This window comes from Trichomycterus rosablanca, chromosome 8 (assembly GCF_030014385.1).
Source record: "Trichomycterus rosablanca isolate fTriRos1 chromosome 8, fTriRos1.hap1, whole genome shotgun sequence".
Taxonomy (NCBI): domain Eukaryota; kingdom Metazoa; phylum Chordata; class Actinopteri; order Siluriformes; family Trichomycteridae; genus Trichomycterus; species Trichomycterus rosablanca.
This window is the reverse complement of record NC_085995.1, coordinates 30640999-30653037: the sequence shown is the minus strand read 5'-3', so window position 1 is coordinate 30653037 and position 12039 is coordinate 30640999. Positions and strand designations below refer to the sequence as shown.

At 41.7% G+C, this 12039-nt stretch overlaps 1 protein-coding gene across 4 annotated transcripts in view; it reads left to right on the top strand.

Annotated features, from left to right (window-relative positions):
- The window catches only part of map1ab (microtubule-associated protein 1Ab), a 67126-nt gene that overhangs the window by 53564 nt on the left and 1523 nt on the right, over nucleotides 1-12039 (top strand). For all 4 annotated transcript variants that reach the window (XM_063000697.1, XM_063000695.1, XM_063000696.1 and 1 more), the window contains one exon: nucleotides 1961-12008. In XM_063000697.1, coding sequence (XP_062856767.1) covers nucleotides 2060-12008 — 9949 coding nt within the window. In that variant the 5' untranslated portion in view covers nucleotides 1961-2059. The remainder of the gene's footprint in view (nucleotides 1-1960; nucleotides 12009-12039) is intronic.

The window sequence follows — 12039 nt, the reverse complement described above, 5'->3', positions numbered from 1 at the left end:
AGAGCTGGTGGATGTTAGACACCTTGAACTCCTCCACCTTCCACTTGAGGATGCGCCACAGGTGCTCAATTGGGTTTAGTCCATCACCTTTACCTTCAGCTTCCTCAGCAAGGCAGTTGTCATCTTGGAGGTTGTGTTTGGGGTTGTTATCCTGTTGGAAAACTGCCATGAGGCCCAGTTTTCGAAGGGAGGGGATCATGCTCTGTTTCAGAATGTCACAGTACATGTTGGAATTCATGTTTCCCTCAATGAACTGCAGCTTCCCAGTGCCAGCAACACTCATGCAGCCCAAGACCATGATGCTACCACCACCATGCTTGACTGTAGGCAAGATACAGTTGTCTTGGTACTTCTCACCAGGGCGCCGCTACACATGCTGGACACCATCTGAGCCAAACAAGTTTATCTTGGTCTCGTCAGACCACAGGGCATTCCAGTAAACCATGTTCTTGGACTGCTTGTCTTCAGCAAACTGTTTGCTGGCTTTCTTGTGCGTCAGCTTCCTTCTGGGATGACGACCATGCAGACCGAGTTGATGCAGTGTGCGGTGTATGGTCTGAGCACTGACAGGCTGACCTCCCACGTCTTCAACCTCTGCAGCAAAGCTGGCAGCACTCATGTGTCTATTTTTTAAAGCCAACCTCTGGATATGACGCCGAACACGTGGACTCAACTTCTTTGGTCGACCCTGGCGAAGCCTGTTCCGAGTGGAACCTGTCCTGGAAAACCGCTGTATGACCTTGGCCACCATGCTGTAGCTCAGTTTCAGGGTGTTAGCAATCTTCTTATAGCCCAGGCCATCTTTGTGGAGAGCAACAATTCTATTTCTCACATCCTCAGAGAGTTCTTTGCCATGAGGTGCCATGTTGAATATCCAGTGGCCAGTATGAGAGAATTGTACCCAAAACACCAAATTTAACAGCCCTGCTCCCCATTTACACCTGGGACCTTGACACATGACACCAGGGAGGGACAACGACACATTTGGGCACAATTTGGACATGTTCACTGTGGGGTGTACTCACTTATGTTGCCAGCCATTTAGACATGGCTGTGTGTTGAGTTATTTTCAGAAGACAGTAAATCTACACTGCTATACAAGCTGTACACTGACTACTCTAAGTTATATCCAAGTTTCATGTCTATAGTGTTGTCCCATGAAAAGATATAATGAAATATTTGCCGAAATGTGAGGGGTGTACTCACTTTTGTGATACACTGTATATATATATATATATATATATATATATATATATATACAGTATATATATATATACTTGTTCAAATAGTTTATTGTACCTACACTTATTGGCTTTGTTTTACAAGGTACAAGGACCATACAGTTGCTCTTGGTAGATATATTTAAAATGTAAATTGTTTTAAGATGTTGTTAATTCTTGTTTTGTGGTTTGGCTGCAACCTTGGCCAGGTCTCTCTTGTAAAAGAGATTTTGAATCTCAATGAGACCTCCTGGTTAAAAAAAGGTTAAATAAAATAAAAATAAAATAAAGATATACATTTACTGGTGGCAGCCAAACTGTCTGGCCTCCTCTACACCACCCAGTAATATAAAGGGGCTTCTATAAGACCAGTGTGGATCAGATATTATTTGGGCAGTAACAATGCTTGTTCTTAGCAACACTACTTCAGCTAATGCATCTGATTACCTAATATTTGGTCATTGGGGAATTCTGTGTTGCCCACATTTTCACTATTGGATGAGGTAAAGTGTGGCAGTCAGTGGCTGTATATCTACAAACTACATGAATATGGTAGGTATACTTAAAAAAGTTAAAAACTGTAGGTAGATGTTGGTGTATGTAATAAAGTGGTGGCTCAGCATATATTGTCTAACTTACAAATTTAACTGATTTCAACATTTAATTTATTTCAATGGGTTTTGGATTAATGTCAGCAGTCACTGATCAAGTATTCTGTCTATCTTTTTGTCCACATTTAGGGCTCAAAAAAAGCAGACCCAGGACAGCAGGCAACACTTACTTTGTCCTGTCGGACTGAAGCAGGTTGGACCTCTGTTGGAAAGCATTTAAGAGAGATAATGGACTTTAAATTGAACCCTGAGCCCATACTTCCCAAAATGGAAGGTGTGTCAGAGTTTACCGAGTATATTTCTGAGACTGTAGATGTGCCATCCCCATTTGACCTGCTGGAACCACCTACGTCTGGAGGATTCCTTAAGCTGTCCAAGCCTTGCTGCTACATCTTCCCTGGGGGAAGAGGGGACTCTGCTCTGTTTGCAGTCAATGGCTTTAATATTTTGATTGATGGCGGCTCTGAGAGAAGGTCATGCTTTTGGAAGCTTGTCAGACACTTGGATCGTATTGATTCTGTTCTACTCACACACATTGGTGCTGACAACCTCCCTGGTATAAATGGACTTCTACAAAGGAAAATAGCAGAGCAGGAGGAAGAGCAATCACAAGGCTCCACTAACTATAGTGACTGGATGAAGAACCTCATCTCACCAGAACTAGGAGTTGTGTTCTTCAATGTGCCAGAAAAGTTGCGCACATCTGAATCAAACTTAAAAGTCAAGCGTAGTATTGAAGAGGCTTCTCTGACATTGCAGTACCTTGACAAGCTTGGAATTACTCCCGAACCCCTTTTTCGAGTAGTTAGTAATACGATCGAACCCATTACTCTTTTTCACAAAATGGGTGTAGGCAGGTTAGACATGTTTGTCCTTAATCCTGTGAAGGACAGCAAGGAAATGCAGTTTCTTATGCAGAAGTGGGCTGGTAACAGCAAGGCTAAAACTGGGATTGTGCTTGCTAATGGAAAGGAGGGAGAAATATCTGTGCCATACCTAACATCTATTACAGCTCTTGTTGTGTGGCTTCCTGCCAGCCCAACAGAAAAGATTGTAAGAGTTCTGTTCCCTGGAAATGCACCACAAAGCAAAATATTTGAAGGGCTTGAAAAGCTAAAACATCTGGATTTTCTGCGTTATCCGGTAGCTACGCAGAAGGACATAGCTTCAGGGGTCTCACCCTCTGCTGTAAAACAGACAAAATTAAAGCAAAGGGCAGACAGCAAAGAAAGTCTTAAGTCATCCCCCAAAATACAGACTCCTACGAAGACCGTCAAGAAAGAAACTGATGAACAGGAAAACATATCTATTCTTGAGACAAAGAGTGATTCTGTCAAGGAGAGCAAATCTGAGGAGAAAAAGAAAGAAGAAAAGAAACACACCAGGCCAACAAAACCGAAATCTGAGATAACTGAAAAGAAAAAATCAGTGAAAAAACACAGTAAAGAAAGAATATCTAAAAAGGATGAGAAAAAGGACAAGGAAAAGAAAGAGATAGAGATAAAGAAAGAAGATGCTGTGAAAAAGGATGAGAAAAAAAAGAAGAGCAAAGATGTTTTGAAACCAGAACTGAGGAAAATAACCAAACCTGATCTTAAACCCTTCACACCAGAAGTCAGAAAGACTCTTCACAAGGCTAAGACTCAAGGAAAAGCCAAAACAGTAAAGAGCAAGACGACTAAGAAAGAAAAGGCTACACCAGTTGCAGAGCTTGATGCCAAAAAGGCTGAGTCTCAGATTCATGAGGGTGGCACAGTAGAGGTCAAAACTGTTCTGTCCACTCCAGAAGACCTGACTAAAGATTTTGAAGAGCTGAAAGAAAACACACTAACAAAAGAGGTAGTTCAGTCTGAACCAGAGGAAGCTCTTCTTGCACCTTCAGAGCTACCAGACAAAGAAGAATTAAGCCCATGCCTTGACACTGATGATGCAAAAGAGGAGGCTGTTGTTGATCAGACTGCACAAACTGTTCAGGAACCAACATCTCCAGAGAAAGACACAGCACTGTTAACAGCAGAGGTCAAAGCAGAACCTGAGAAACCTGCAGCTGAGCACCAGGCACTAGAGGTTGATAAATTTGAGGATGAAGGTGCTGCTATAGAGGATGATGAGGAAGAAGAAGAAGAAGAAGAAGTGGTAACCATTAAGAAAAAGGCAACAGAGGAGGAAGAAGACATGGGAATAGGGGAAGAAGAAGATGAAGGAATGGTAAAGGATTTGGAAGGAGTGGACCGAAAACATGAGGTTGAGGAAATGGAGAAGCACAGAGGCATGGAAGATATTGCAGGCACAACAAAGACTGAAGCTGAAGAATATCAAAGTGAAGATGACTATGTTATTGAAAAAGCAGAGTTAGAGGAGGCAGAAGATTTGGATGCCATTGCAGATGAAGAAATGAAAGATGTCACTGATGAGAAAGTCACTGAGAAATGGGAGTACAAGACAAGTGAGGGAAGTAAGGCAGCCAAAGAGGATGATGATGCATATCTTTCTAATATTAAAGGTGTCGCACCAGGCTTCAGCTCCACAGTTCAAGCAGCTGCTACAGCAGAGAACTTATCCTATATCCAGGATGAGACAATTCCAGGCTACTCAGAGACCGAGCAGACAATCTCAGATGAAGAGATTCACGAGGAAGCAGAGGACAGAATACCCCACCTTCAATATGAAGCTGGCACCTATGAAGTCTCGGTGCCTGATCAAACAGGCTCCTTTGATGCAATCCATGGGATGAAGGAGATGCAAGCATTGGGTGATGGCAAATCATTTATGGGCATTCAAGAACCAGCTATTTCAGTCTATACCAGCATAATAGCAGCACCATTGGCAGAGGAGGAACATGTCTCTTCAGCTACATCTATAACTGAATATGAAAAATTGTCCTCTTTACCAACATCCGTCACTGATGATCAGTCAGTGGCCTCTGTCACAGCTCCTCAGACCGAAGACACCGGAAAGAGCTCACTAGATCTGGACACTGTAAATAGTGTACACCCCATAACACACACAGAAGCTACTCAAGGAAAAGATTACTTACACTCTGCTGGAACCATTTCTCCAACATCCTCCCTGGAAGAGGACAAGGGTTTCAAATCACCTCCTTCAGAGGAATGCCCACCCCTTCCTCTGGAGGGAAGAGGAGAGGAAACTGAGACCACTACACCTTACGATGAAGAAGAGGATGATGACTATGAAGATCAAACACCAAATGTTGATATTCCACTTGGAAAGTTACAGGAAGGATATGCAGCCTCCAGTAAACAGCAGGACAAGGCCAAGGGCATTGACAAGCCCAAAAGCCCTGAGCCTTCTACTTTGGAGTCTACTCTGGATAAAAAAATACTGTCCCCACCTGAGATGGAAGGGAGAACTGTATTACCGTTAAGTACACATGACGTCACTGATGTAACTACAGAACTGCACACTACAGCAGATGCCACTTCTAAATCATATGCTTCAGAGGCTGGTGGTTTTCCAGAAGCAGAAGATCGATGCTTTAGTCCAGATGACAGCACTGTTAAAATGGCCTCTCCAAGTCAGTCTGGACCTCCTAGTGCAACCCACTCCCCTCTTCGTCAATCCCCTGTGGAAGATAAAACCAGAATGTACCCTGATCTGTTGCAGCAAGAACTTGAGAAGCCAGTCGGCCAATCTGAGCTTGAAAAGGTTGAAAAGGAAAGTGAAAAACAAAAAACACAAATTTACAAGGTTGAAGAAAAGGAGCCAGGTATTAAAACAGATCAAGAAAAACAAAAGGAACCATTTTTGATGAAAGAGGAGGAGGCATCTCATGTCCAAGAAACAAAGGAGTCCATCACTGTTACAGCTTCACTGACTACAAAGGAAGCGTCATTGAAAAAAGATCTTGAAGATTCACCAGAAAACATAATAGAAGAAGTAATGCTGCAAAAAAGAAATGAAGATGCTGAAGTTGAGGAAGAAAGTCATTCACCTGATAAGCACGATCACACTGATACATCCTCTGAGGTCAAGTTCTCTCTAGAAAAGGATGAGGAGAAAGAAAAACAGAAAGAGTCTTATAAGGATGAAAAGGAAAAAGAGGACTATAAGCAAACATCTCCACCCGAGCTGAAGAAAGATGCAAATGTATTAGAAACTGTGGCCTTCAAGGAGCACTTCCAGACTGAAATGTCTGAAAAATTGTATGATGAAACAAAAACAGCTGCTAAGCAAGATGACAAATCCGAAGAGAAACACATCAAGGAAGTTCAACCTCAAATCTTAGAGTCAAAACCAGAAAAGGAAGTTGTGATCAGTAAACCACCTCAAGATTTGTTTACAGATACAAAAATTGACACTTTAGAAGAATCTAAAACTGTAACTCAACAGTTAACATCACAAGACTCTGATGTGTCCCACATAACTGGTCAGGAATCTGGAGAAAAGGAGACAAGCACCCTCGAGCCTCAAACACAACCATTAACAGAAATAGCTTCCAAAGAACCAGTGGATAAGAATCTTTCCCAGACCATACTGTCACCCGATGAAACAGATTCTGTGACCCAGATTAATAAAGAATATAAAGAAGAAACAATGAAAGACACATTTCAATCAGAGCAGTCTTCAGCTGAACATGTTTTATCCGCAGACAGCTCAAAGGATGAGCATGTACTGGAGACTCACTCTGTTACAGAGGTAAAAGATACAATACTCTCATCCAAACAAGATCAAGAAACTGAGAAACAATTGGACCAAATTCACACTCAAGATTTAACAACAGAAACAACCCCTAGTGTACTGTCAAAGCCTCTAGGTTCTGAAGACTCAGTCTTCAGTCCTGATCAAGAACCACTGATTTCAGAAAAAATAGAAATCATATTAAAATCAGATCTCAAATCTGAATCTGAAGAATGCAAATCTGAGAAAACACCTGTATTGGAAATAGATCAAGTGTCTAAGGAGAAAGAGGAAACGGTGGTTCTGCTTAAATCTGATATAACATGCAGACAGGATCAAGAATCAGAAAAACGTGAAACCAAATCTGCTGAACATCTTAGTTTGGAAAAGACAGATTCCAGGGCAGATTCTGAATCTAAAGGTTTGGACACATCAGAAACACCTGTAAAAGACTGTAAAAAGAAAACAGAAATCAAATCTGAAACAACTTGTGTTATTTCAGAAGAACCAGACATCTCTAAGGATGAACAATTACAGCAAAACCAACTTAAGGCTTGTTTAACATCTGAAAATGTAGCAACTATGGAGGATCAAATTTCTAAGGACAAGCTCATAGAAGACACCATACCTCATATGCCTGAACCAGCTCAAGCTAAAACTTACATTTCCCCTACAGCAGATCTCAAAACTAAGGATTCAGATATAGGGGATGACAAAACACAATCTGAACACATTCATTCAACAGACAAACTGGGAGAGACGTGGGATAAAGAGAAACAAGTGGAAGAGATTCCAAAACCTGTGTCCAGTTCAGAAACATCAGATATGATTAAGACATCTTCAGAAACAGTAGATATACATGTAGAGGAAAGTAAAAGACTAAATTTAGAATCATTACCTGAAAGATTAGATGGAATTTCTAAAGTTGATCAGCCCAAAGAACCAGATGAAAAAGTCTCTTCAGAGTCCAAAGAAACTGTGTTAAGAGAGGATCCTATCAAATCTGAACAAACTTCTTTATGTGCATCAGATACAATAGCTGATGCTGATCTTGATGTAAAATGTAAGGAAGATCTTAAAAAGGAGCATGCCTTTAAATCTGCCATGCCTTCATCAGATCAAGAGCCTGAGAAATTTGCTCAAGAAGGAACTAAAGAAATTTCAGCATCAAGTTCTGAAACAGAAGATCTGGATTATCAGGCAGACCTTATAGCTCGAACACAGCAACTGACCGATGAGCCACACCCAACAGAGACTGTATTATCAGTACCAGAGGAAACAGGCATTACTGCTAAGCTGAATTTAGATTACAAAGAAAAGTGTCTAGAGGACAACAAATCTGGAGCTTCATTTTTAGTTACTGAAAAGACAGAATGTGCTGTAAAAACAACGCTAGGATCTGAATTTCCAACAAAGTACTCGGATAATGAAGAAAGTACAGAGGAGGATGAAGGAGATGCCATCTGCATGGGAGGTGCAGGTTCAAGACCGCTGTCAGTAGAACCTAGGGAAACAAAAGAAAGCTTTACTGAACAAATCTCATCCACAGCAGGCACTTTAAAAGATGAGAAAGCAACTCATTTAGATGACAAAGAAGTATCAGGAGACATCAGTAAGCTTTCAGCAGAGATGGAGAGCAAGGAGCCAAAAATTACCACTTCGTACATAGCGCCTGCAAGTTATGGTACTGAGTCAGCATTGGAAGAGTCGACTGATTCCACAAGTCAGGCAACTGTTGAGGACTCCAAAACGCTTGAAATGCAATTTTCCCCAAAAGACATTGTTAGGCATGACAAGGAGGTACAAAGAGAACACGAAAAAGAACGGGAAATGGTTTCTCCAGAGTTAGAAACACCGTCTTATTACAAAGATGAAGAGACAAAACTAGGAGAAAAAGAGAAATTGGATGACAGCATGTCTTATCAACCTGGACAATTAAGCTATGAACTATCCAAATATGAGCCCTATGAAAAGCCAGTCACAGAGGAATCTGAAAAGGACAAAGAGGACAAACATTTGAAATCCAGCCTTGACATAAATGTAGATTGCAGCAAAATGAGTAGCCAGTCACCTCTCAAAGAAGTTAAATGCCACACAGATGAACAAACCTTTGAAGAACCAGTGTCCAGCAAAGCTGATCAAACTGCATCATTCTCAGAGATAAAGACTATGGAATCTAGTACCTGCCCAGAGCAAGATAATAAAGCAAGTTACCAAGAAGAAGAATTTGAGAGCGAAAGATTAGATACTCCTTACGTAGACAAGAGTTTTACATTTGTAGACATCACTGACAACAAAACATCTGCATCTGAAACAAGTCCATTTTCTTCCAGTTGTTTTGAAGAAAAATTAGTTAGGGAAGAGAAAGAGAAGGAGACTGCCAAAGATCGCACAAGTTCTTCTGTGCCCGAGGAAGAGGAAAAAGGCACATATTCTGAACAGTCAGTTACAATGCCTTGTACCTCGACCAGACCTTTACAGCCTGAGCATGAAGAAGACAAAGAGAAGACGCTAAAGACAGAAGAGGCAATAGCTGTACCTCATAAGCATGTATGTGATAAGGCTGAGACCCATGACGTTATCACTCTCGAGGAGGGAATGTCTTCAAAAGTAGAGTTAAACATTCAGACAACAAAGGTAGAAGACAAAACTGCAGATAAACCACAAAGGCAAGAAGAAACCACCGAGGAAAAAATGGACACAACTTCAGCAAAGCAAACAGGAGAGGAACTGGATTTATCAGGAAACAAGGAAGTACAATTTTCTATCAGTAGATCTCCACCACCAGAGGGAAATATCCTGTCTGTTCAGTCAACTCCTATGGGTGTAAGCAGTCAAGCTTTTGATTCCTCTTGTAGCAAAGTGCAGCACGTACCTGACAATGTCCTTGCCTTAGAAAGCACGAGCACTGCAAGTGGCGTGTCTGAAACATTTCCAATAACAAGCAAAAAGATATTAGCCGAGGCAGAAAAGGGTTATGAAGAAGAAGAAGAAGGTGAAGAGAATGATGCCAGTGATTTGGATATAGAAAAAGGGGCTAGAGAGGTGTCAGAGAAGGAGTCCAAAGAGTGTGTTTTAGGTGAGAAAAAACAAAAGGAAGAAGAAAAGCCGGATCAAACAACTGAATATACTGCTAAAAAACAAAAGGATGAATCAGTAGCTTCAAGAGAGCCTTTGGAAGCAGGGATACCTGAAACATACACTAAAAACATTGTTCACACCTCTGAAACAATCAGCGTAACGATTACAACAAGACTTAAATCTGTACCCCATACAGAAACCACAGATACTGATCAGTCAAAGGCGAAAGACATCAATTTATTACATCCAGATCAAAGCAAAACCAATGAGGATAAGCATGAAGGGGAGTCACAGAAGACCACTGATAAAAAAACAGAGGAAATTGCACCAATTAGCATTTCTGATACAACTCAGTCTTCATCCTCATCCTACAGTTATTCCTCATCAACCTCTGCCTCATATTCTACAGGACAACACTTTGCAGAGGAGCTGGAGATGCCTATTACTATTCCAGGTGCATATGAGTACTCTTCTCTTAAAGAAGAGGAATCTCTTGCTATAGATTCATCTTATCTAAGCTCAGGAGTGCAATCAAGAGATGAATACGTGGAACTCTCAGAAAAATTTACACCTGTAACAGCAACAGCTGAATCAATATCCAATCTTGCTAGGTTTTCTCCACTTAGTCCACTTGAAGAGGCCAAATCTTTCCTTCAGGACCAGACATCGTCAGCAGAAGAAAAATCAGAAGACACCACAAGTATCAAATCAGATAAGGATCTGCTTTCTGAGCAAAAAGATACATCCGTGTCTGAATCACTGACCTTAAAATTATCTGACTCTCAGAAGCCTGACGTAACTTCTGCTTCACCAGTTATGCTTGATATGGCACCATTGAAGAAAGCCGACAAATATTCCCAGGAGGAAGTGACTGCCATCGAGCAAGAGGGTGACACAAGTGGAAGTGAAGAAGGAACTTTACCTTGTAGAATTGAATGTGAACAATCTGAACCTCATGATCAAAAAGAAAAGTTGTCTCCTGAGCAACACGCCAATGTCACATCAACTCTGCCTACTGAACCGTCACATTTGGACATACATACATCAAATGATCAGACAGAAGTTTGCACAGTTTCCCATGATGTTTCAAGTAAAGAAGGTGACTCACTTGGGACTGGCACCTCTGAGCAAGTAGATCAAAAACAGAAGGAGGTAGAAGAAGTAAAAGAAGGGGAAAAAGATCAAGGTAAGAAGGAATCTGAGGTTGCTGAGACTCAAAAAGAGAGAAAAGACCAAGAAGATCAGCAGTCAGGCCAAAAGGAGAAGATGGACATGGAAAAAGAGAGCAAACAGGAAGAACAGAAGGAGGATAAAATTGAACTTGAAAAGGCTGATGCCAAAGCTTTAGGAAAAGCTCAAGAAATGCAGGTTAAAGGTACAAAAGAAAAGTCTGAAGACAAGAAAGACAGCAAAGAAATCACCGAGAAGCTGGAAGTAAAAGAAGAGTGCAAAGAGGAAGCTAAAGAAAAGATAGAGGAGATAAAGGTTTCAGTAAGGGAAGAAAAAGATACCAAGAAAACAGATGCAGATGAGTCTGCTCAAAATACCACCTCTGCTTCTGATGTGACTCGACCTTCTGAACTCTGCATGGCCAGCTCATTTCACTCACCTCCATTATACAAACACTGCAAAGGAGAACTTTCTCCATCATTCATCAATCCAAGCCCACACCATTTCTCCAGTGAGGAGGGAGAGGAGGATGTAAGAAGTGATCGCTCAAAGGAGGGTGATTTTGATGACGAACGTGGACAGCATTCTGTTAAGATAAGATCTCACAAGCAGCAGCGCCACCATTCTCACGGCCACCATGGAGACAGCAAGGAGGGATCTCATGCTCCTGCCAGTCGCACAGCAACTGGACATGGAGTATCGCTTGCTGGAGAAGAAACTCCTCCAACGTCTCAGAGCGAGTCCCTTCCCTCTCAGTCTGACTCAGATGTGCCACCAGAAACAGAAGAGTGCCCATCAATTACAGCTGAAGGGAACCTCGACTCAGATGAAGACGCAGAGCACCTACCAGTGGATAAAGCGTCGGCTGCTAGTGGAGGTGGCCACCACTCATCTTCTCCGAGGAGCAGCGATCCTCCTCCAGCCCCGATGATAGACCCTGTCCCACAACCGCCCCACCCTGATGTGTGCATGATGGATCCCGAAGCTCTTTTTAATGGGCAAAGCCACACAGAGAGACCTATGAAGAAAGATCTTAAAACCAACAAAGGATTGAGAAAAAACCTGAAGCCAAAGTCTGGATCTCCAGCACGTAAAGGCGATGCAAGGAGCAAAAGATCCACAACCCCTGTAAAACAGACATCCAAAAACACCTCACCTCATCCACCATCTCTTAAAAGATTGGATTCCGAGAAGACACTTCGTTTAGCTCGATATTCTGATACACAGACCTCAAAAGGAGAAAACTATCCAACAAAAGGGCTTGCCAATGGTGTAAAGAGTAACACAGGTATGGTTTTCATGATTGTGAACCAGATTTT